We start from the raw sequence: 23,399 nt of genomic DNA, 5'->3' as shown, positions 1-23,399 counted from the left end.
ATGATGCACTGGGCCAGGGACAGACTAATTTGCATACAGCCAGGTTCTGAAACTGGGATGGTGCAATGAGCTAAAAAACGGTGTTGGATCTAGCCCTGATCTCTTGACTGGGTGAGAGTACTCTGCTTAATTCAGAGACTCTGTCCATCACCACCCCTTGTTGTAAATTAATGACACAGTGTCAGGTGTCAGTGCTGCAGAGTGCAGGCTTGTGCCCTCGGCGGTGGCTATCAGTTTGGGAAGGCACGGTTGAGGAAGAGGTCTTTTAAGCGTTTTTTAAATTTTACAAAGGAAGGGATAGTCCTGATAACATCCCTCTCACACCTCTTGATCTCTATCCCTGTACTGCAGATTGTTTCTTCCTTTTATATCAAAATGGCCAAATTGGATAAAAAATTTCCCACACCCTTTCAGACTACCAAAACAACACAGCTTCTTCCCTCCAGCTAGTCAACTTGTTGACTTCCTGGTCTGCTCCATCATGGAGAGAATTCTGATGTGTCTCTTCCTGAATCCTAATTTTGACCACTCGCACAAAACACTCAATACCAGGACTCATCAGGTCTCACAAGAGGAATTGTGGTAGTGGCTGAAGTAGTGGGAACCCCTCTTGTAACCTGCAGAACCTGGACACAAGTGGTGATGCCCAAGTGAGGATGAAGGATGCCTGGATAGGACAACAACAAGCAACTAATGGCATAAGGTGCTCAGGTAGCAGCAGGAAGTTTATGAAACATCCAGCTCAGTCATTCACCATTGGAGATCATAAACACAAGCAAAGCAGCAGGAAAATGGAGAAAGAGGGAAGAAAGGAAACAACAACAAAGGTGTGGGGTGGAGAAAATGGTGGGCAAAGTAATTGGTGAGGCGTCATACAACTAAGCAGTTGTGAGGCAATTGTCCCTTTTTAAGTTCCCCAGGAGCACCCGCTTTCCCTCTAATCCTTGCTCAGATTGGACAAGAGGCTAATCGGACCTGGAAGCCTCAACAAAACCCTCTATGCACCAGGTGCCACTGCCCTGCCACCTACAATTTCCATTTTTTTCTCTTTATCTGTTGCTTTCTTTTATTGATTCATGAACCTTCGGAGAGCAATGTTCCTTTCCAGTTGGACTGAAGAATTTCCCCAATGATTCCTAACATCTTTATGATGTTATTCCCACTGAAATAAAATAGTAATATGTAAAAAGGAATATGCTACTTACCAGTATGCATCTGTTCTTGGCATGTAGGGCTGCTGACATTCATATCTTGTGCATAGATCGCCGCCTAGTGTTGGGTCCGGATGATTGCACTTTGTTGTCCTGGAAGAGTCTTCGAAGTATCACGAGATAGGTGACTCCTCCCCTGGACTACAGTGCGCATAGGCATCTTCTCCATCCTCAGATTGTTTTTCGCCTTTGTGGCAAAGATGGAGTATAAGTAAGAGATGGCCATGCAAAAGAGAATCCTGCAGCTGCAACAGGCACTGGGGAGGAGGGTGGGCGATATGAATGTCAGCAGCCCTACATGCCAAGAACAGATGCATACTGGTAAGTAGCATATTCCGTTTGAAGCATGTGGGCTGCTGAATTCATATCTTGTGCATAGACTGTATAGCAGTATCTCCTCTAGCGGTGGTCACCTGTACCAGCTGCAGCAGTCTGAAAAAGAGTTTTAAGGACAGCCTGGCCTACCACAGCTTGCTGCTTTGATTTCACGTCTACACAATAGTGTTTAGTGAAAGTGTGTAAGGTAGACCATGTAGCTGCCCTACATATGTCTTCAAGGGAAATATTCCCTAGGAAAGCCATGGATGCCCCCATTTTACGCGTAGAGTGTGCTTTTAGGGGAACTGTTAGAGTGCGTTTAGCTTTTTGATAACATATTTGGATGCATTTAACTATCCACCTGGCTATTCCTGATTTTGAGATGGGATTACCTTTATGTTGTGGGGAAAAAGCAACAAACAGTTGCTTTGTTTTCCTAAATGATTTAGTCCTGTCCACATAATATAGCAGAGCTCTCCTTACATCTAGTGTGTGTAGGGCTCTTTCAGCCACTGACTGTGGGTTTTGAAAGAAAACTGGCATTTCTATGGATTGGTTGATATGGAAAGTGGATATGACTTTTGGCATGAACTTAGGGTTAGTCCGAAGTACTACCTTATTTGCATGTATTTGCATAAAAGGTTCTTGGATGGTTAGTGCCTGTAGCTCACTTACTCGCCTGAGGGAGGTAATGGCAATCAAAAATGCCACCTTCCATGTTAGAAATTGTAATTCACATACGTGGAGTGGCTCGAAAGGAGGTCCCATGAGTCTGGTAAGTACTATATTTAAGTTCCAGACTGGTGAAGGTGGGTGCTTTGGAGGGATTATCCTTTTAAGACCTTCCATAAAAGCTTTGATTGGTGTTACTCTAAACAGGGACAGGTGTCTGTTTTGGAGATATGCTGCTATAGCAGCAAGGTGTAGCCTTATAGAAGAGTATGCTAGATTGCATCTTTGAAGGTGCAAGAGGTAACAGATACGTTTTTGGATGGAAGCATCTAATGGATTGATTTGGTTATTGTTGCTGTAAATTCTAAATCTTTTCTATTTAGCTGCATAGCATGCTCTAGTAGGTGGCCGTCTTGCCTCCTTGATAATGTTCATGCAATCGGGAGGTAAGTTAAGGTATCCGAACTTAAAGATCTCAGGAGCCAGATCGCTAGGTTCATCTGATTGGGATCTGGGTGCCTGATTTCTCCATGGTTCTGAGTTAAAAGATTGGGCGAGAGGTGCAGTCTTTGGTGGGGAACAGTTCATCCATATCGCATTGCCCTGTGACAACGAATGTGGGAACCTGGCGGCAAAGTACTGGCATTTTGAGTTTTCATTTGTGGCAAACAGATCTATCTCTTGATGCCCCCATTTTTGGAAGAATGGTTGGAGAACTTGAGGGTGAATCTCCCATTTGTGTAGCTGTTGACTGTGTCTGCTTAACAGATCTGCTACTTGATTGTCTTTTCCTGGCAGGAGTTCTGCTAGGAGAAAAATGTTTTTGGGAATTGCCCACTTCCATATGTTTTGTACTAGGTGGGACAGTTGTGGAGAGTGTGTCCCTCCTTGTTTCTGGATATAGTACATGGCTGTCATGTTGTCCGTCCGGATCAACACAGCCTTGTTGCACAGGTATTTCTGGAATGCTTTTAGTGCCAGAAATATTGCTAGCAACTCTATTTGGTTGATATGCAGTCTCCTTTGTTTGATTGTCCAGAGCTCTTGGACTGTGTATTGAAGTAAATGGGCTCCCCAACCTGTCAGTGATGCGTCCGCTTTTAGTACTATTTGTGGAACCGGGTCTTGGAACAGTCGCCCCTTGGAAAGGTTTTGTGGGTTCCACCACTGCAGAGAGTTGTAAGCGCGACTGTTTATCAACACTAGGTCTTTTAGTTGTCCCTGAGCTTGGTTCCACTGCATTGCTAGGCATTCCTGTAGTGGACACATTTGAAGTCGGGCATGGGGGACAATGAATATACAGGAGGCCATCATGCCTATGAGTTGCATGAACACTCGAGCTGGCAAAGAGTGCTGTGGCTGAAATTTCTGAATGAGAGTCTGCATGTTGGCTATCCTTGATTGATTTGGATATGCTTTTGCTACAGAGGTATTTATTGTAGCCCCCAGATACTGTTGTATGTGGGAGGGCTGTAGATGTGATTTTAGGTAGTTCATGGAAAAACCCAAGCTGTGTAGCAGCTGGAGTGTCTGAGACGTACGGCTTGCACACTGCACGTACAAGTTTGCCTTTATGAGCCAATCATCCAGGTATGGAAACACGCGGATGTGTTGCCTTCTGAGGTGTGCAGCTACTACCGCTAAACATTTTTTGAACACTCTTGGGGCTGTGGTTACCCCGAAGGGGAGAACCTTGAACTGATAATGTTGACCTTCTATTGTGAACCTGAGGTATTTCCTCTGAGCTGGATGTATTGGTATGTGAAAATATGTGTCCTTGAGGTCTAATGTTGCTAGGAAGTCGCCTTGCTGGAGTAACGGGAGTACTTGTTGTGGAGTGATCATATGGAAGTGCTCCGAGAGTATGTATTGGTTTAGAGGATTGAGGTCCAATATTGGTCTGAGGGACCCGTCCTTTTTTGGGAATAAGGAAGTATAGTGAGTATACTCCTGTTACTTGGTGTTGAAAAGGGACTGGTTCTATGGCTCCCTTTTCTAGCATAGATTTGACCTCTTGCTGTAGCAGGGTGATGTGTTCTTTGGACATAGGACGGTGTTTGGGAGGTATGTTGGGTGGAGTAGAAGTGGAGTAGAAGTGAGTTCCAGGCAATAACCATACTGGATAATTTGTCTCACCCACCTGTCTGTGGTAATTGCATTCCAGACTGGTAGGAACTGTTTGACTCTGCCTCCAACTGGTGTTGGATGGTCTGGAGGGAGTGTGATGAAGTCACTGTTTGGCGGCAGTGGAGGCTCTGGTGTTATTGCCGCCACGTCCTCTGCCTTTGTTATTATTGCCCCTGTAACCTCCCCTGTTGGAGCCCTTGGGTGTTGCTTTTGTATGTAGATGAAGTCTGTGAAGTGTTGCCTCTTGCGGTGCCTCTGAAGGAGGACCGACGAAAGGAACCTCTATGTTGTTGAAAATGCAGCGCCCCCTTAGATTTTGCAGTTTCAGTATCTTTCTTCATTTTGTCTAAAATGGTATCTACTGCAGAACCAAACAGGAAGTCTTGATGAATTGGTTGGTTAAGGATGGTGGATTGCACCTCGTTCTTAAAACCAGAGATGCGTAGCCACGCGTGTCTGCGTAGTAACACACTAGTGTTAACTGACCTGGCTGCTGTGTCGGCTGCGTCTAGTGCACATTTAATGGAAGCATTAGTTATAAATTTGCCTTCCTGTATGAGGTCGCTAGCCTGAGCTTTGAAAGGTTCTGGCAGGTGTTGCAGTAAACCTTCAAGCTGGCCGTAGTGTGCTCTATCATAGAGAGCTAGGCGAGCCTGTGTGTTTGCGATCCTCCATGAATTAGCAGCCTGTGAGGCCACTCTTTTGCCTGAGGCCTCCAATATTTTAGACTCTTTGTCAGGAGGTGGAGCGTCTCCTGTTTGCGAGTTTGCCCTTTTGTGAGCGTTTGCTACTACCAGTGAGTCTAGAGGCAACTGGGATTTAATGTAAGTAGGGTCTGTAGGGGCTGCCTTATATTTTTTCTCAACCCTGGGATTGAACACCCGTGCCCTGGCTGGATCTTTGAATATGTCTGGCGTGTGTTTTAGTACCCCTTTTAGCATAGGAAGTGTCCTGACGTTTTTCTCAGAGGTTCGAAAAGTGTCAAATAGAAAATCTTCTTCTATTGGGTCAGTGTGCATGTCGACCTTGTGGTATTTTGCTGCCCTATCTAGCAGTTGGTTAAAAACAATGGTGTTGTCAGTAGGCGACGGTTTTGTAGGGTATGGGGAGGTGTCAGGGATGGGTTGTGTGTCATATGGATCATTTTGATCATCCCACGTGTCATCCTGAGCCTGTGGATCCTCTGGGTCATTAAAATCTTCCTGAGGATCTTCCCCCATGTTATCCTCATCATTGTAGTCTGAGTGTGTAGGAGAGTAGGGCACAAAAGGCATATTAGGATAGAAAGGAGGAGGAGTAAAAGGCCTAGAGGGAGATGTCCCGAAGTCCTTTTTCTTTGGTGGTACAGGGCAAGTAGTGTCCGTGTCCAATGGTCTCTTTTTCCGGTAATAGATGGTAACTTTGCCGGTTTCAGGGTTTATATACAGTTTTGATTGTTCCTCTGATTGTGGATCAGGATGGACCTCCTCCACTGTCTGTGGCTTTGGCACCGATGTGTTTGGCTTACTGACTTGCTTGGGACCTTTTGACTCGAGGGCCTTTGGTTCTAGAGTCTTTTTCGGCTCGACTGTCGGTTTGGGGTCGATAACCTTTTTTGGTTCGACGTCCTTTATTGGTTTGGCAGTCTTTTTTGGTTCGGCGACTTTGGGTCAACGATCTTTTTCGGATCGATCCTCTTTTTGTGCTCGACGCCTTTTTTAGGGTCAGTGTTTTTGGTCGAGTCAATGTCCTCTTTCGGTTCGACTGGCTTTGGCTTATTTGCACTCTTTTTAGGAACGGGTACTGTTTTCGAATCGACGACCTGTTTAGGTTCGAGGCTTTTCTTTGGCTCGATAGATTTTGACTCGATAACCTTTTTGGGTTGGACGACCTTCTTTGGTTCGACCACCTTCTTCGGCTCGACGCCCTTTGGCTGGTCGGCCTTCTTTTGTTCGACAACCTTTGGCTCGAGGGCCTTCTTCGGTTCGACGACTTTTGGCTCGACGGCCTTTTTTGGCTCAACGACCTTCGGTGCGACAACCCTTTTGGGTTCGACGACCTTCTTGGGGGAATGTTACTTGGTCCTGGGCTCTCGAAAGGCTTTGTTTTGGTCTTCGGAGCTGAGCCGGAAGGCGGGGCTTCTGAAGGGGTTTTTCGATCTCGGCTAAGGCCTTTAGGCGATGCTTCGACCGGAGCCTTCGGTTTCGGGATAAGCGGTGTTGGGGGCTGTGTACTCACGATTTGCCCCCGTGGGATCTCGTCGTCAGAGTCCGACTGGTCCTCGACAGTGACGATCTCTAGATCCGAGTCCGCCGCTTTTGGGAGGTCGCGTTCATCATCAAAGATGTTCTCCGGTTCTGGTGCCGAGCGCTGCATCTCTTGCCTAGCGGCCCGTCAAATCCGGATGGTCTTCTTCGAACGGAATTGGGCACACGCTGGGCAATTTTTTTCCTTGTGCTCTGGTGATAAGCACTTGTTGCATACTGTATGCTTGTCAGTATGCGGGAATTTGGAGTGGCATTGTGGGCACCTTTTGAACGGGCTCCTTTCCATCGACAGCAGACCCACGTGGCGTTGAAAGGCCAAACGGCACGCGTCGACGACCGGATCAAGATGGAAAGGTTGGTCGAGTCAAGAAGTACCGAACGAGAACAATACCGTCGAAGTCAAAGGCCTTTTGGCCTTTAAATTAGTTTAGTTTCGGTTTCCGAAGTTGGAGTAAAGGAATAACATCTGAACCCAATGGCGGAAAAAAACAATCTGAGGATGGAGAAGATGCCCATGCGCACTGTAGTCCAGGGGAGGAGTCACCTATCTCGTGATACTTCGAAGACTCTTCCAGGACAACAAAGTGCAATCATCCAGACCCAACACTAGGCGGCGAACAAAAACAATCTAAGGCTTGCAGAAGGCTCTAACAAGGTAGGATTTTTTTACAAAACCCATTATTATGTATTTGTCAATTTGATTTGCTCAACAAAATAGAAAGTATAGCCTTCTATCCAGTATTACTCTCCATAGGGTAGCAGCGTCTGCACATTACATATTGTGTTCTCAATAAATCACCTACTAGGGTGCTTTTATAACTAAGGCTCCATGTTTTCCATTTTTATGGATTTATACAGATAAAAACCAGACAGAAAACAATATGTTTTCTGTCTATATTTATTTTTAGAAAGTGGATAAATACAGAAAATGTGCTTCTTTTAAGTGACTCTTCGTGCTGTCTTTCATGAATTACAGCCCAACAGCTGAGCAGATGGACAGCATGGGAAATTAAAAAACAGGATGAAATGTTTTTAAATAACTGCATGTGTCAATTTGTGGTATAATGCTAATATTTGTCAGTCGATGTACTGCTATGTAATATTTGGCAACCTAAATAGCTAAAGCACAACAGACATCAAAGTATGTGTTTGTGTCCACCATTTAAATAAATATGGAAATGTACAGTTTACAACTACATTTATACGCAAAACACAAAATAAATATGGATAAATACAGATAAAATGGCCCAAAAATAAATATGGATAAATACAGTTAAAATGGCCAAAAATAAATATGGATATATACAGACGGAGATGTTAAAAAAGAAAATCCATAAAACTGGGAGTCCTATTTATAATGTACACTGCTTACACATCTTACCAATGAATTTGAATTCCTTCGACGGAAAGGAGTGTTGTCCAACTTAAATGACTCTCTATGCTGATCAACAATGGAAATGGAATTTGGATGTTTTCTTATAGGAGTTGATGTTTCACTTCCTTTAAAAAAAAAAAAAATTCAAATAACAGTAAGAAATGAGTTCCCATTTGAGCCAAAATTCTGTACTCAGTTCTGCTTACACATGCTCAGCAATTGGTTAATATGTGGTCAGAAAAAAAAACACATGCATGATATCATTTAAATGAGGGATGGTAATCTATCCCTCAGTAAAGAGGGAATTATATTTTCTTAGACATACCAATTCCACAAACAAGGTAAGTAAATGACAATGTTTAAAAGTAGTCACTTTTACAAAACCAAATAAAACATCTCGAATATTAAACATTATTTTATCATCTAAACATCTTATCAACAATAACTAGAGAGCAGCATTGAGAGGGGGACAGAAAGAGTGCCAACCATTGTATATCAGGGAACAGTAAGTTGGCAATTAAGGTCAGAAAATGTATTCTAGGTGTACAGGGGATTTGTTTCCTTGTCCCCTGAAAGAATATTGTATTCCTGGCTTGCAGAATTGCCAAGATTTTACTATCTGCTTATCATATTGATGGAGCATCTATGAGCTTACTGATCATGACCAGCCAATCAAAAGGCTTGATCTGGTGGGAGGCCTGTGCTTTAGTCGCGGAAGTTGTGCTGCATAAGAATCTATGACTTTGTAGCACTGGCTAGCTGGCTGAAAGAAGAGGTGGTAGCCATGATAACGTCAATAACACATGAAAGGATATTCGCCTCTTGTGCAAAATGGTTCTTGTGTCTGCCACTTCATTCTTTAGCAGGCATTCAGAAACAGGGCAATCTCATGCCACATGACAATGAAACATGCCTTTAACCTTTTCCCCGTAAGGATCCTGAATTAATTTTCTTTTGAAACACATCCATGCAACAGATTTGTCGGCATTGTGAGGGAAGCTCGTGATGTTATACTGTTTCCATTCTCCTTATTAGAGCTGAGGACAATTCTGTCAATTTTGTTCCAACATCCTATCATAGGTGCTCTAATCTGGTTAAGAGCAACACTGAATTGCAATTTTTCTTAAAACTATAAAAGAAACATAGAGATATCAAATGTTGCCTAGGTCCCTTAGCTAAAAGAATGACATATGACAGATAATACAGTAATATGTTGATGCTTGATCATTAGCGAAAACATTTTCACTGTTGGTCTTGCATCTTAATTTTCTGTATGACTGCTGGTCTTGTTTCCTACACTGCAGGCCAATCTTTCTTCCATGTGTAGGGAACACCTTTTACATTCTGTATGAAATTTCATTAAATATTTGAAAACAACCAGAGTGGCAGTTTGAGATGCGATGCTGTAATTTCCGTTAGTCGAAGAGAAGAAGCATCCAAAATTTGGGCTGTTAGGAATATGGTTCAAAAATAATATTGAAGGACTACTTGACAGGAATAGACTAAAAAACCTTAACATGTACTCATATTTTTGTCACGATATAGACACAAACTCTATCTAGCTCAAGACTAAGAGAGATCCCTGTCAGTAAACATTTGCTTTGTATAATTTCCTTCAAGTCTTGCTTAATGTGTTTTCACCAAATTATTCGAAATGTTGCTTTCCAATACCTTCTGTATCATCCTCATCATAAAAGCTAGTTTCTAAAGTGGTTTCATGTATTAAGGTACACTCATCAGTAGATTCCGGGCTGATCATGACACTAACGGCATCAGTTCCATCCGTTAGAGATCCTTCATGCTTCCTCTGATGTCGCAGAACCATTCTTGCCAACACATGGCCTGAATCTGAAAATTTCAAATAATCACTTACATTACAGAAGCACATGTTATGGATTTTCCAACATAACACAAATCAGTACATCATAGTAAGTGCTATAAAGACAGCATGACTCTCACATAGACAACAGTCATAAAACAGACAAGAAGTAGTAAAAGCCAAGACAATGGTAGCAATTCCAAATGCTTTTCTTTCAAACACAGATTTTTTACCAAAACATACAAAAGTACAGAAAATTAGAGGGATTGTTTCAAACACCACACTGCCTTCTATTGAACAGACAAAGAGAACGGAAACAATTCTAAAATATAATATTCTCTTCTTGGACCACAAGGGTCCTTTAGTGGACAGATCAGGATTTTAAGATTCAGCTAAGGGAATCACATTGAATCATGCAGGAGTCCACTGGCCTTTCTCACAGGATACACAGTACTTGGTTAATCCATATTAACACATCACAATACACATCTAATCCCAACATATTTTCTGAGAAATAAGGCACAGCCCCAATTTAACAAGGCAAAATGATAAGACTGAGAAAAATAGGTTAAACAGTATAAAATGAACCCATGTCCATTTGGAAATTACTGAAATACATGATAATTATGGGTTACACTTACTTGATACTGGTTCTTCGAGGTGCTTCACAAATACTTGTTCCTTGTGGTGTTAGGACAAGTCGTTCACATGGCTGGGAAATATTTTTTTATGACCGGACCTATGCTTTTCCTCTGTGAATCTAATAATCTGTGAATCCACTAGACGTTCTCCACATTTTGCTCTGCTGTACATCAGCAGAGTCATGCTCTGCAGAAACCCATATTGAACCCTCAATGTGAATAAGGGTTGTTACTCCCCCATCTCAGTTCATGTGGTGACAGGTGGTGGTGACGACAGCGAGAGTGGGATTATTATATCAGGGAAACAGACCTTTTTACCTTTATCTATGTAGGGAAATTGCCTACTAGCTCAGTCTGCTATCAGTCAGTCCATTACTCCTTTTATGAGGCATGTAAGTATGTGGGTAGAGTGTATGGGTCTGTGCATTTTTGTGTAACAATAAAAGGAAACTGTCCTTTAAGGAGCAGCTTGTGCATAAGTACACAAGATGCTCATTTTTCTCTGTGATATTCATTGACCAGGCTGGATATGATAGCACATGTTCACCTCTGTGCCCAAGATCTCCTTCCAGAAACCCATGCCATCTCTTTAACAAGGAGTTCCTCCATCCCTTTCTTTAGTTTGATATAGATTTTTCCATATTTCTGGCTGCTGCACAGCAATGGCGGGCTTTCTCTGGTATTACAGTTTGAATGGTCCAAACTAGTAAATGATGTGCCCCTGCATTAAAAGCCAGCAAAACCATAACACAAAGTAGGAAGATGCATTTCACTCTGAGTGGGAGAACATTTTGAATCCTGAACAAAGCAGATATATGGATAGTTAAGGGTTCCCACTCTGGACATCAAATGAAATTAAATAGCACCCTGTCCTGTTAAATCAGTAACCTAACATCTGCAGGGATACAGTCTTCCTATTAGCATGAGAAAAGGTCTTAATTCCTGGCAGCCCCTACTGCAGTGACCTGTACAAGAAGAGGCAGGCCTGTCTTGTCTACTGGAAGATCTACACAAAGTACCATTGACTAACAGACCTATGAGGAGGATGCCAAAGAACCAGGAACCACCCAAGAGCCACGAGAACCCAGCAGTCCAATGGGCAAAAAAAAAAGTGCCTATTGGTACAATAATTTTTGACCCATACCCTATTGTGACACATTCTGTCTTTTCCCAATCCTAGTGGGACCCAAACCTTCAGAAACCTTTTAATTAGTGTATATTAAAAGGAAAGCAATAGGTAGGCAGCAGAGAAAAGGTTTTGCTGCCAATGTAGGCCAGCTAGGACGGCCTCATGTTGCAAAGTAATGGCAGTTTCCTGTAAAGCTTACATTGATGAGCAGAATTTGGAAGCATGAACACTGCCATCCTCTTGGGCTTATGGGGTGGAAGGTGTGTTCTTTTTATGAACATACAAATATTTCCTTAATGGCAAAGATCATGAATACATAAATTGTTTTTCATCATGTTGGGATTTTCTATGAAATGAATCTAGAGAGAAGGATAATGTTACTTATCTAGTAAGCATCTGTTCTTGGCATGTGGAGCTGTAGATTTACATGCTATGCATACTCCTGCCATCTAGTGTTGGGTCTGGATGTTTGAAAGTTGTTTTTTTTCGAAGAAGTCTTTCCAGTCACGAGGTAGGCGACTCCTCCTTTCGGTGACAGTGTGCATGGGCATCGACTCCATTGTTAGATTGTTTTCCCACAGAGGGTAAGAATTTAGTTAGTAAGTAAAGAACAGAAATGTCCATACGTAAGTATATAGGATGAGAGAGAAATGGAACAGGTATAGGTACCTAGGGAGGCGGGTTAGCGCATGTGAATCTACAGTTCTACATGCCAAGAACAGATGCTTCCTGGGTAAGTAACATTATCTGTTCAATGTGAGCTGTAGATCACATGCTTTGCATAGACTACACAGCAGTATTCTCCCAAAGCGGTGGCTAACCTGTAGCTGTTGCAGTTGTCTCTGTGAAGTTGGAAAAAAGGTTCTTCTATGGTTAGTGCCTGTAGTTCACCCACTCTCCTCAGTGAAGTAATTGCAATGAGGAAAGCGATTTTCCAGGAGAGAAACTGCAGTTCACATTTATGCATAGGTTCAAAAGATGGGCCCATAAATCGTGTGAGGGCAATATTAAGATTCCACACTGAGGCAGGTGGTAGTCTTGGTGGGATAACTCTTAAGTCCTTCCATAAAAGCTTTGATTACTGGCACTCTAAAGAGAGATACGTTGCCTAATTTGTAGATACGCAGCTATTGCAGCGAGATGTAGGTGGATATAAGTGTAAGCTAACTCTGACCGCTGAAAATTTAACAGATAAATTATATTTTGTATTGAAGCATCAAGAGGATTGATGTTATTATTGCAATAGATAACAAAACGTTTCCATTTAGCTGCATAACAGGCTCTTGTAATAGGCCTCCTGGCCTCTCTGATGATGGAAAAAACCAAGGGTGGGAGGTAGAGGGATATAAAAACTAGGTTTGCCCTCCAGAGTTAATACATGTACCAAAAAATCCGAAGTATCGGAAAAAAAACCTAGCTATGTTTTTAGGATGATGTTCATACAGTCTGGTGGGAGATTAAGATAACAAAACTCTATGATTTCAGGAGCCAGATCGCGAGGTTGAGTTTTTTGGGATCTGGGTGTCTGATTTCTTCATGACTGTGTGAGGAGACTGGATGTGAGGTGCAGTTTTTGATGTGGAACTAGTGACAGCTCCCAATATGGTTGTGAACCAAGGTTGACAGGCCCATGTGAGAGCTACTAGGATCAGCGTGAGGGATATCTGCCTGAGTTTTTGAACCACTAATGGAATGAGTGAGAGATGTGGAAAAGCGTAGGCAAATATCCCTGCCCAGTTCATCCATAAAACATTGCCTTTGGAGAGCGAGTGTGGATACCTAGAGGCAAAGTTTGGGCATTTTGCGTTTTGGTGTGTGGCAAAATGATCTATTTGAGGGAATACCCAACTTTGAAAGTATGGGAGGAGAACTTGAGGGTGAAGTTCCAATTTGTGGATTTGCTGTCTTTGTCTGCAGAGAAGATCAGCAATCTTATTGTATACTCCTGGGAGGTGTTCTGCTAGGAGATAGATTTTGTAGTGAATGGCCCACTTCCAAATGTCTTGAGCCAGGTGTGACAGTTGGAGAGAGTGTGTGTGTGTGTGTCCCCGTTTTTGTATATAATACACAGCTGCCATGTTGTCGGTACGAACTAGGACAGCTTTGCCAACCAGGTGAGTCTGAAATGCTTTGAGCACTAGAAACACTCTCTAGCAGCTCTAGATGATTTATGTGGAGAGTGTTTTGCTGTTGACTCCACAGGCCTTGCATTGTGTGATCTTGGAGATGAGCCCCCCCACCAGTGAGGGACGCACCCGCTGTTAGCATTGTCTGTGGAACTGAGTCTATGAAGGGCTGTCCTTTTGATACATTTTGTGGGATCCACCACTGCAGAGAGTGATGAGTACGGCCGTTTACCAACACTAGATCGGTTAAAAGACCCTGTGATTGGTTCCACTGACTTGCTAAGCATCCCTGAACGGGCCGCATGAGAAGCCTGGCATGAGGAACAATCATGATGCAAGACGCCATCATTCGCAGCAGCTGCATATACAATCAAGCAGGTAGTAAGTGAGTGAGCTGAAACTGGTGAACTAGAGCCTGAATATTGCGAATTCTGGCTGTATTGAGGAAGGATATAACTCTGAGTATCTAAAGTGGCTCCTAGATAATTTTGAGTGTTGGAAGGTTGAAGATGCGATGTCAACACATTGACTCTGAAGCCCAGTTGGTGCAGTAACTGCAGTGTTCTGTTAGTGTGTTGGAGACACTTTGGATACGTACTGGCTTTGATGAGCCAGTCGTCCAAGAAGGGGTAGACATAAATGAGTTGTCTTCTTAGGTGAGCAGCGACTACTGCCAAACACTTTGCAAAGACTCTGGGAGCAATGGTGGCTCCGAACGGGAGTACTTTGAACTGGTAATGATGCCCACAACCACAAATCTAAGAAATTTGCAATAAGCAGGATAGTGTTGGAATGTGGAAGTACACGTCCTTTAAGTCTAGAGTAGACAGAAAGTCGCCCTGTTGTAGGAGTGGGAGCACTTGTTGAAGCATTACCATGTGAAAATGGTCTGATTGTATGTAAAGATTCAACGGTCTGAGGTCCAAGATAGGTATGAGAGAACCTTCCTTTTTGAGTATAAGAAAGTAGAGGGAGTATATGCTTAACCCGTGGTATTGTAGTGGTATGGGCTCTATAGCTCCTTTCAAAAGGCGAGACTGAACCTCTTGGTTGAGGAGGTGTAAGTGGTCTGGTGACAGTTTGTGTGAACATGGAGGAAAGTTTAGAGGATTGTTGGTAAACTCCAGGCAATAACCAGAATGAATCATTTCCAGTAACCATTTGTCTGTAGTTATTAAATGCCAGACAGGTAGGAATTGTGAAAGACGCCACCCGACAGGAGGGAGAATAAGTGTTGTAATCTCTCCATGGCTCTGTAGGTGTTGTATCATTGTCCCCAGCCCCATCCCCATCATCCTGATCATCAGGGGTATATGGTGGTGGTAAATCAGCAGGTGAAATTATCAATGGTTGTGGCTCAGGTGATGGAGGAGGAGGAGGAGGAGGAGAAGGGTTAGTACCCACATGCTTACTCTTTTAAGGAATGTGGTAAGCTTCTTTATGTTCAGGTTTGCGTGACAATTTGGTTGCATTATGTCCTGTTTTTGGATGTATATACAGTTCCTTCTGTTTCGGATCCGGTTTTGAGGGCGAAACATCGAAACGTTGCTCCTTTGATGGAATCGGCCCATCTGTTTGTTTCGGCACTGAATGTTTGGTGCCGGTGTTTTGGATGCTGAAGATTTCGGATACAAGACGTTTTCGGCATCGAAGGAGGTGGGGCTGAGCCGGATTTTGACTTTGACCCCAAAGGTGTAGGCTCAATACCTGAAAGTGGAAAACTTAATTTGGAGCCGGAAGGCTTTGGGGTGTGTTTCAGTGCCGAGCCAGGAGGTGGGGCATCAGAAACACGTTCTCTGTGCCGACCGTGGCCCGAATGCAGAGGTGGGACTGGAACCTTTTTCTTGGGCTGAGTTGGACTTTGGGGCAAGGAAGGATCGGTACTCACAATGCGCTGCCTTTGCGGGATGCCTTCATCCACATTGGAGCCAGATTCGGAGATGGATGCTCCTGTTGTTCCTCGGGTCGCAAGGCATCACCAGTCTCTTGTTCAGAATCTTCTCCAAAGAGGTCAGGAATGGAAACTTTTGCGGGGATTCTGCACATACACAGAACTATGTGTAGGAAAACAGGACCTCTGTGTGTAGAGGCTAAGCCTTCCTACCGCCTCGGTACCCAAAATCCCAGAACAGACTAGCTATAGTGTCTCATTCATTCTCCTACATAATCAGGAAGCTACAAATGATTAGACTGTCGTGTATTTCTATAGGTTCTGAATCAGTCCCCCTATTCCTGACCCTATTCTGGTTAAACTAACTATCAAGTTAACTAACAGTCAGCCCATGAGGCATGAAAACCCCCATGATGCAGATACCGTTATCTGACGCAGTCACACTACGGCACAGGAACGTGTTATCTGATTAGGTCATAACGCTTGAGATCTAATTAGACAAGCGACATTCCTCCAGCCCCTGATAAGGCATACGACGTTCTCATAACAAATCAAACCTATGACAACCTGGATAATCCGTGCGGCCATTGTTTTGATTTCACAGAGAACTTTTGCAAAAGAATGTGCTAACGAGCAAGTCGTATGACATCTTTATTGACGTACCTATGTCCATCCTTACGTCAATCTCGGCACCTTTAAGGTATAAATATTGCCGACCTTGCCCTATGCAAACACACGCGTGGTGACAAGACGGAGCAGCCATACTTGCCGAAGCCGAGAGCAGAAGCAGACCCCGCTGGCAGTAGCCCCGCCTTCCTGACGCGCTGAGAGACGCGCTGCTATCTCAAGCCGAGAGACCCAGCACCGGCGCTTCCGGGTAGCCCTCGCAGGCAGCCTGGAATATCGAGAGCAGAGAAAGAGATACCATTCCTCATTCATCCTAACTTCCAGGTACAGAACTGAATAACCCCTCACAGAGAATTCTTTAGTTATTCACTTGGCAAAAACAAACTTAACTTAAACTGTAACTTTCTATTCCCGCCCACGCATTAGACTTAGGTCAGGTACACGGGGTAGGCGTATTTAGAAACACCAGTTGAGTACGTTTAGTCAAATGTATATGTGTATGTAAATATATCTTAATCATTTTAAACATCATATGGCTCAGAAACCATATCAATGTTTTTACAGTATTATTTTATACTATTGCTTTTAATGTATGCACTTTACTTAACTATAAGTATTGCAATAATATCGATCCATTTCTCATGTATGAGAAAAGAGACTGATCAATAAATAACACCTTTTTATTGAACACGCCCGTCTCTTCCTTTTCTCTACATTCTGATGAGACTAAGAATGCACGTACTGACTGAGTAAAATAATTGCCTTGTGCTCACACGACTCTGGAGATTGACTCTTGATTAGGGGAGAGCAAAGTTGTCATGTTCTATGGTTGTCAGAAACTAAATCCCTTCTTGTCTAATCAGGGGAGGTAATTCTTTCCTGAACATTCGAGAAAGTTTCTAGCGAACTCTGAGCTTAGCTGGCAAACCCAAAAATTAAGTCTAGTATCGACAGTAGTAGACCTAGTTAACGTCTGGCCTAGGCCTTTACTGCTGTAGGTATTATTCCAATGCGCAGAGCCTATTGGGAAAATAGGAACTACACTACAAGACAACCCAGAACACAACACTCCCGACTCTCTCAGGAATTGCAGTAGCAAGACGTATGCTTTCGCTCACTCACCCGTACTTGTAAACAATAAGAATAGACAGAGTCAATGTTATAGTTCAAAATGTTTATGTTAACTATAGTGCTCTATAATGCAGTATGCAAGCCACTACCAGCAGCAAATTGCATAAACCTAAAACAGTTAGCATTGTAGCCAGTCCATAGACTATGAAAGGGGATGTCACAGTATACAGACAGTGGATAAAGGACTATAAGGCCTAACCACCCTCCACTTGGAAAGAATACGTTTTATTATATACAGAAAGATATCTGGGCTTTGACAGCAGACCCCATACCTTAGTGCCTAGATGGTAACTTTACATCATAGTAACTGCATAGCTCTTCTCCCTGGAAAAGTCCCTCTCCAAGTGTGTGTTAAACCAGCATGCCATCTGGTAATAGCATAACATGAGTCTTCAGCAAACGCAGCTGTGTTAGCGTGTTTTGTTTAGGTGCTAGGGACTGACCAGAACAGAATAACAAGGGGCATTGTTTATCGATCTTGACCAGTGTGTTCAGACCAAACTCCAGGAACAGGCAGAGAACGCAGAAAGCAGACAGTTCTCATGTGAAATCCACAAACAGTCTTGCAAAATAAAGTCATGTAGTAACGTGGGCAAAAGCAGCATCATGGCAGCAGAGCTTGTGCTAAATTAGCAATGTCGACAATGACCCCAACGGCCATATGACACCCTCCCCTTGCCCAGGGCTTAGCATATAGATAAAACAACCCAAACAGAGGTAAAAGGAAAAGCAGAGTCAAAAAGCGCTCCCAAAAAAATGGGAAAATTAAAATAATAAATAATAATAATAATAAACAGTTTGTATTTATAATTTTGCCGTTCATTGAGAAAGGGATTAATTTGGAGTTGGAAAATCCATCAAAGTACATGAACCTAAGAATGCAATCAGTTCCAAGAGGTCATCCCTATTGTTCGTAGCAAAAAGGGATGCCATCCAATCAAGTAGCTCGAAGGTGTTCCTCATAATCCCATGCCTCCAAGAGCATATCCAGGCAACTTGCGTGATATTCAATGAAACTCCATTTCAAGAGGTGCTGTGCAGCTCCACAGATATTCCACTCAGCCAACACTCCAAGCGCAGCTGCATGCACCATACGATCATCCTGAGAACAGGTCTGGTCATGGGCCACTAAGGGACCCATTAACAGGTCAGGATCCGGGTCTGTGCATGACGTATTGGAGAGGCATAAATCCAAGACCCAATAAAAAAGGGCATCGCTGGCAGTAAAACACAGATTGCACGCAAGTGAAGTCCGCAAAGCAAAAAGTTAGTCCATAATTCACGCTAAGCGTCGCTAATGGCAAGCCTCAAAAAAGCTGTTGCATTCATCACTGTGTTGCAATTGGCCGGGTCTGCGCAGTACCACAAGATGGGCAGACATTGCCTAACAGGAGCAGAAGTATCAGCATGCCAGCGCCAGTATTAAAGGAAACCCTCTGAAGGCTCTGGGAAAAATAATGTATAAAGGCCGGTATTACTACAAATATCGTCTGAAAAGAAGTCACAAGGCCGGATCCCACAAGTTTAAAAAAATGAGCAAGGCCTTCAGTATCAGACGCATAAAATATTCTATGTATCAGTTCTCCAAAATGTAGTGGGAGATTTGTGTTCAGCAGTGACTGAATCTCTCTAGATATTCTAGCCACCTGCAGTTCAAAGGTTTCTCGAGCCAAAGTGAGAGCCACTTCTTGTTGAAACAATAGCGCTTTGAGTCTGCTTAAATTATTGGAATATGTTTTCAAAGTCGGAATGGAAGGCCAAATGGAACTATCTACAGTCCCATTCGGGGGCGGAAAAAGCACATTGCTACAACAAGTAACACGCTGAGAAACTGTTACTATATACGGGATTCGTGCCCGTAGCCACAGCAGTTGTCGTTGTTAATAAATAAGATAGCTGCCGTTAGAAAGCAATGTGAGAGCAGGAATTATTGCTGGGACAGGCGTTTCTTTAAAAAAACCAAGCAAGATTAGGTGCGGATACATTACAAGCGCCATGCAACTTAACTTGTTTGCAAACTAGGGAATGTCCTACTGTAAAATCGCAGTTCTCCCCTGTTAGGAAAACTTCCTTACCCTCCTGTTGACATCTGTAGGTGAACGGTAGCGACCATAATTTATAGAGAAAGGCACGATCCATGGGTTCAAAGAGGCCAACTGGGAAATGTTTCCTGCAAGATTTAAATTGAAAAAGCAAAAAAGGCAGAGAGATAACGCCATGAATTAATTATACAGACGAATCGGTCTCTGCTATAGAAAATGGCAAGTATTCTAATTGTTTGATGTGTAACAGCGTGTATGTAGCATCTTTCATGGACATGAATCTCTGGTTATTTATTAGATTAAATAGTAAAAATAAATCAGAAGCGTTCAAATAATCCCATGGAACTTTTACCATTTTGAGAGTCTGTAACGTCCATACGAATTGCATTACAGATCGTAACTGATTTTGACCATGATATAAAACAGATACATCACTTTGAACAATATCAATAACAGACTGAACAATATTATCTAAAGTATAAATGCAGGAAGACAGTGTATTTATACTATTGTCGACTACTGCAAGAACCTTCACTAAATGTGCTTTGTCAATTTGGCACAGACGGAATGCTGCCTCCATCTGAGATAATCTCCATATTTCATTATAAGCAGCATAGATTAATCTTTTCGATCAAGGAGCTTTAGGACCCAAGAGAAAATCAGCCAAATTGATTTCCCTTGACAGGAGTGACGGGCGTTGTTTCACCGACGACAGAGAGGAGTGTTCCAGCCATTGTTGACACAATTTTCCCACTGAATATGTGGTGACCGAGTGTGAACGTGGGTATAGGGATCAGGTCTAGTCTGTGTTAAACTGGTCGCTGTATTATAAAAACGCAGTTGACAAGCATTAGAATTAGTTTGCCACAACAACCATCCTGAAGGGTCAACATCTGAGATATTGAAACTGTCATTTTAAAACAGAGCTTGTAGGACATCGATTGTATAATTGGGTGTGTTTATGCCAATTATCATACTCAGTCAATGAGGGAATGGATGGAAAATAACATTTTTGGGCAGTAGCCAGGTCAAAACAAGTAGTTTGGTGCACTGTGTCATTTAAAAATAACATTTGATTCGGAATTAGACAAGCACGATACAAAGCCTCGGTTCCCTGGACCTGCCAAACCTTAGCACCCCAAATTGATTTCAAATCAATAGTATGTTTCCAGTGATCATAACTCTGTAAGGCCAATTCAGTTCTAAAAGAATTAGAATAGATTCACTTTGTGACGGTCAAAATAAATTAAGATTGAGACTGCAATTTCAATTTAAAGAAATAGGTGTCTGGATTGGACGTGTTGTAATAAGTGAAATAGGTGAACTAATTTCTAAGTGTATTTGAACTTGCCTGCAAGGGAGTTGGACAATGTTCCCACTGTGTGTAAATAAAAGTAGGTCTTAAGGTCTTTGTTTTGTTCAAGAAATGGTGGCCATAATGTTGATAACAGAATAAATCTGCATAATTGGCAGTATTTAAATACAAATCTTCAGCATCAAAAGCAGTATAATATTTCAAATCAATGAATGTACTGCTTGTACATCCCCATCATCAGAATGTAGGTCCTGTGTTACCACATCTCCTAGGGAAATGCAAAACACGTATGGTATCTTGAGGACCTCCGTCGGACAGTGGATTTTGAATGCCACTTTATCCCAAAACATGCCATTTGCAATCGGGAAAGCCGAAATGTTCGCAAGGGCTTGATTATGTTTCATGATATGGGATGATGTATGGGGAGCTAGAATACCATCAACCAACTTTACAGCAGAGCGTCCTGGCAAATAATGACCATTGATGAACAAGAAGAATACTGTCACAAACCCAATCGACATGAAGAGGAAAATCAGGATAAGCACCAACCAGATGTAGGTCCAGGGAGGGACTAGGTAAGTCTTTTTGAACCAAGATATGAAAATGCTCGTTTTTGTCGGTGGAGGTTCCACAGGGGAGGATAAGGAGGAGTCATGGGAGAAGCTCGGTGGGTCCTCAAAATAACCACTTGCACCCACGTTCATTAGCGGTGGCATTGCAGCATCAGCATCATGATGTAAAGGACTGTCCAGTACTTCAATATGGAATTCATCAGCAGGATAAGTATATTCAACGTCCATGTTGGAAGGCACAGTGGATGAAGGCACAGCTGGTAAAAGGCTAGCCACAGTCTCCATTTCACACTCAACTACACAGGTATTATTTGAAGATGCAGGAGTCACCAGATTCAAAAAACTAACATTACATGAAACACTCGGAGTCACACTATTCAGACTCGGCCAGATGGTGTAGTTTGGCATGGTCAATTGAAATATATGTGTTTCCTTTGCAACCAGGCAAAGGTGGCAGTATCACTTTAATCGTATCCTTCAATCCAAGAACTGGGACCAGTGCACGATAAGAGGGACCAAATTCTTTTTTGTCCTCCAGCTTTTCTCATACCAGATCTCCAATCTTAGGATGCTAGCCGGCGACAGGAATCAGCAATGCTGTGTCATTGTAAGAGGGTATATGTTCAGTTGCGTAGCTGTCACGTGTCTGTTGTTGGTTCTGTAACATAGTAGAATGGTTGTCTACGTCAAACGTTGCAGCCGCCGCCACAACGTCTAGACCATCAAGGTCAGGCACAAACATTTTAATGCCAAAGAGCATTTCGTATGCAGTCAGTCCACCCAGGGATCTTCTTGGGAGATTATTAAGTGCATTTTGAACCCCATACAAATGGGCCAGCCAGTTCCTGCCAGTACCCAAGACTCTAGCTGTCAAACATTGATTTAAGTCACGGTTCATTCGCTCCACTATAGAATTGCCTGTATGGAGAAGAAACCTGCACCAGCACCCCCAAAGACTTAATCGCATCCTTGTACCCCTTTGAAGCGAATGCTGGACCTTGGTGCGTATGGAAGGTGCCACAGGCAAAGGTCCAGACAAAGACAAGAAAAATATCTAATGACATTTCGAGCGTCAGCATTGTGTTGTGGCCAAACCCTTAGGAACCTAGTGCACGAATCAACTGGAACAAAAATATATTTATATGCAGTATCAGAAGTCAATGGACCGCAGTGATCAAGATATATACAGCCGAACGGCTGAATTGATATACACAGCTGTGTTGTGGACACGAAACCGTAGAAGGTTTGATTTGTTGACATATATCACAAGAAAGCACATAACTACAGGTTTGTTTATATAAACCACACCACCAATAAAGTTGCTGTAGAATAGACACAGTTGTAGATGTTCCATGTTTGGGAATCAGTCGATCTCCAACTGCTGGAATAGTAGCATAAGGAACTTGTTCGGGAGATAAATGATAAGAATATTTAGAAAGGAAGCCCTGCGGGTAAGCAGTTCCATTCTTCATAGCAGCTATTGCTGCCAGAATCTCATTATCTATCCTAGTCATGGACCTTGTAACTGCTGCAACAGAACATGTGGCTACTGCAGATTTGGCTGCCTCGTCAGCCAAAGAATTACCAACAGCATGTGCTCCCACATGCTGATAGCCAAGAGTATGAATAACCTGTGTGAGTGGCAGATGTTTTTTAAGCTCTGAAACTCAAACCCAGAGCTTTTTATGCTTTATTGTGCAGCCTTTAGAGTGTCTATAATTATTTTGAGTCCAAAAGAATAAGTTGTCATTAAAAGACTGGACCCAGTAGAAGGAATCGCACACAATAAGAGTATTCACATTAGCATCTGCAAACTCGAGAGCAAGAAACAGAGCACGCAGTTCCGCCAATTGTGCCGTACCATCTCCAAGCGATTGCATATGTACAATTGAAGACTTAAATTCACCATTTACAATTGAATCAGCAACAATAGCGGAAGCCGCAGAATAAGCATGTTTGAACCCGATGGCCAGTTGAGCCAAGCCGTCTGTGTAAATTATACGCTTATACTCATCCAAAGGCAGTGACGACAACGGAGGAGGATGAACATGTTCGTACTGTAAAAACTCCGGTGTCTGAAGAGAAGGATCAAAGATAAATGTGACATCAGCCAATGTCAATGAAGTAGCCCATTGTATCCAACGGGGAGCAACAATT

At 42.8% G+C, this 23,399-nt stretch overlaps 1 protein-coding gene across 2 annotated transcripts in view; it reads right to left on the bottom strand.

The window, feature by feature from the left end:
* LRRK2 (leucine rich repeat kinase 2) overlaps window positions 1-23,399 on the bottom strand; it is a 2,266,429-nt gene that overhangs the window by 1,467,599 nt on the left and 775,431 nt on the right. For both annotated transcript variants that reach the window (XM_078680082.1, XM_078680090.1), the window contains 2 exons: window positions 9,621-9,797; window positions 7,956-8,074 (listed from right to left, as the gene is read on the bottom strand). In XM_078680082.1, the coding sequence (XP_078536208.1) occupies window positions 7,956-8,074; window positions 9,621-9,797 (296 nt within the window). The remainder of the gene's footprint in view (window positions 1-7,955; window positions 8,075-9,620; window positions 9,798-23,399) is intronic.

Source organism: Lissotriton helveticus, chromosome 1_1 (assembly GCF_964261635.1).
Source record: "Lissotriton helveticus chromosome 1_1, aLisHel1.1, whole genome shotgun sequence".
In the NCBI taxonomy this organism is placed as follows: Eukaryota; Metazoa; Chordata; class Amphibia; order Caudata; family Salamandridae; genus Lissotriton; species Lissotriton helveticus.
The sequence above is the reverse complement of the archived record's forward strand: the minus strand, read 5'-3'. Positions and strand labels throughout refer to the sequence as shown.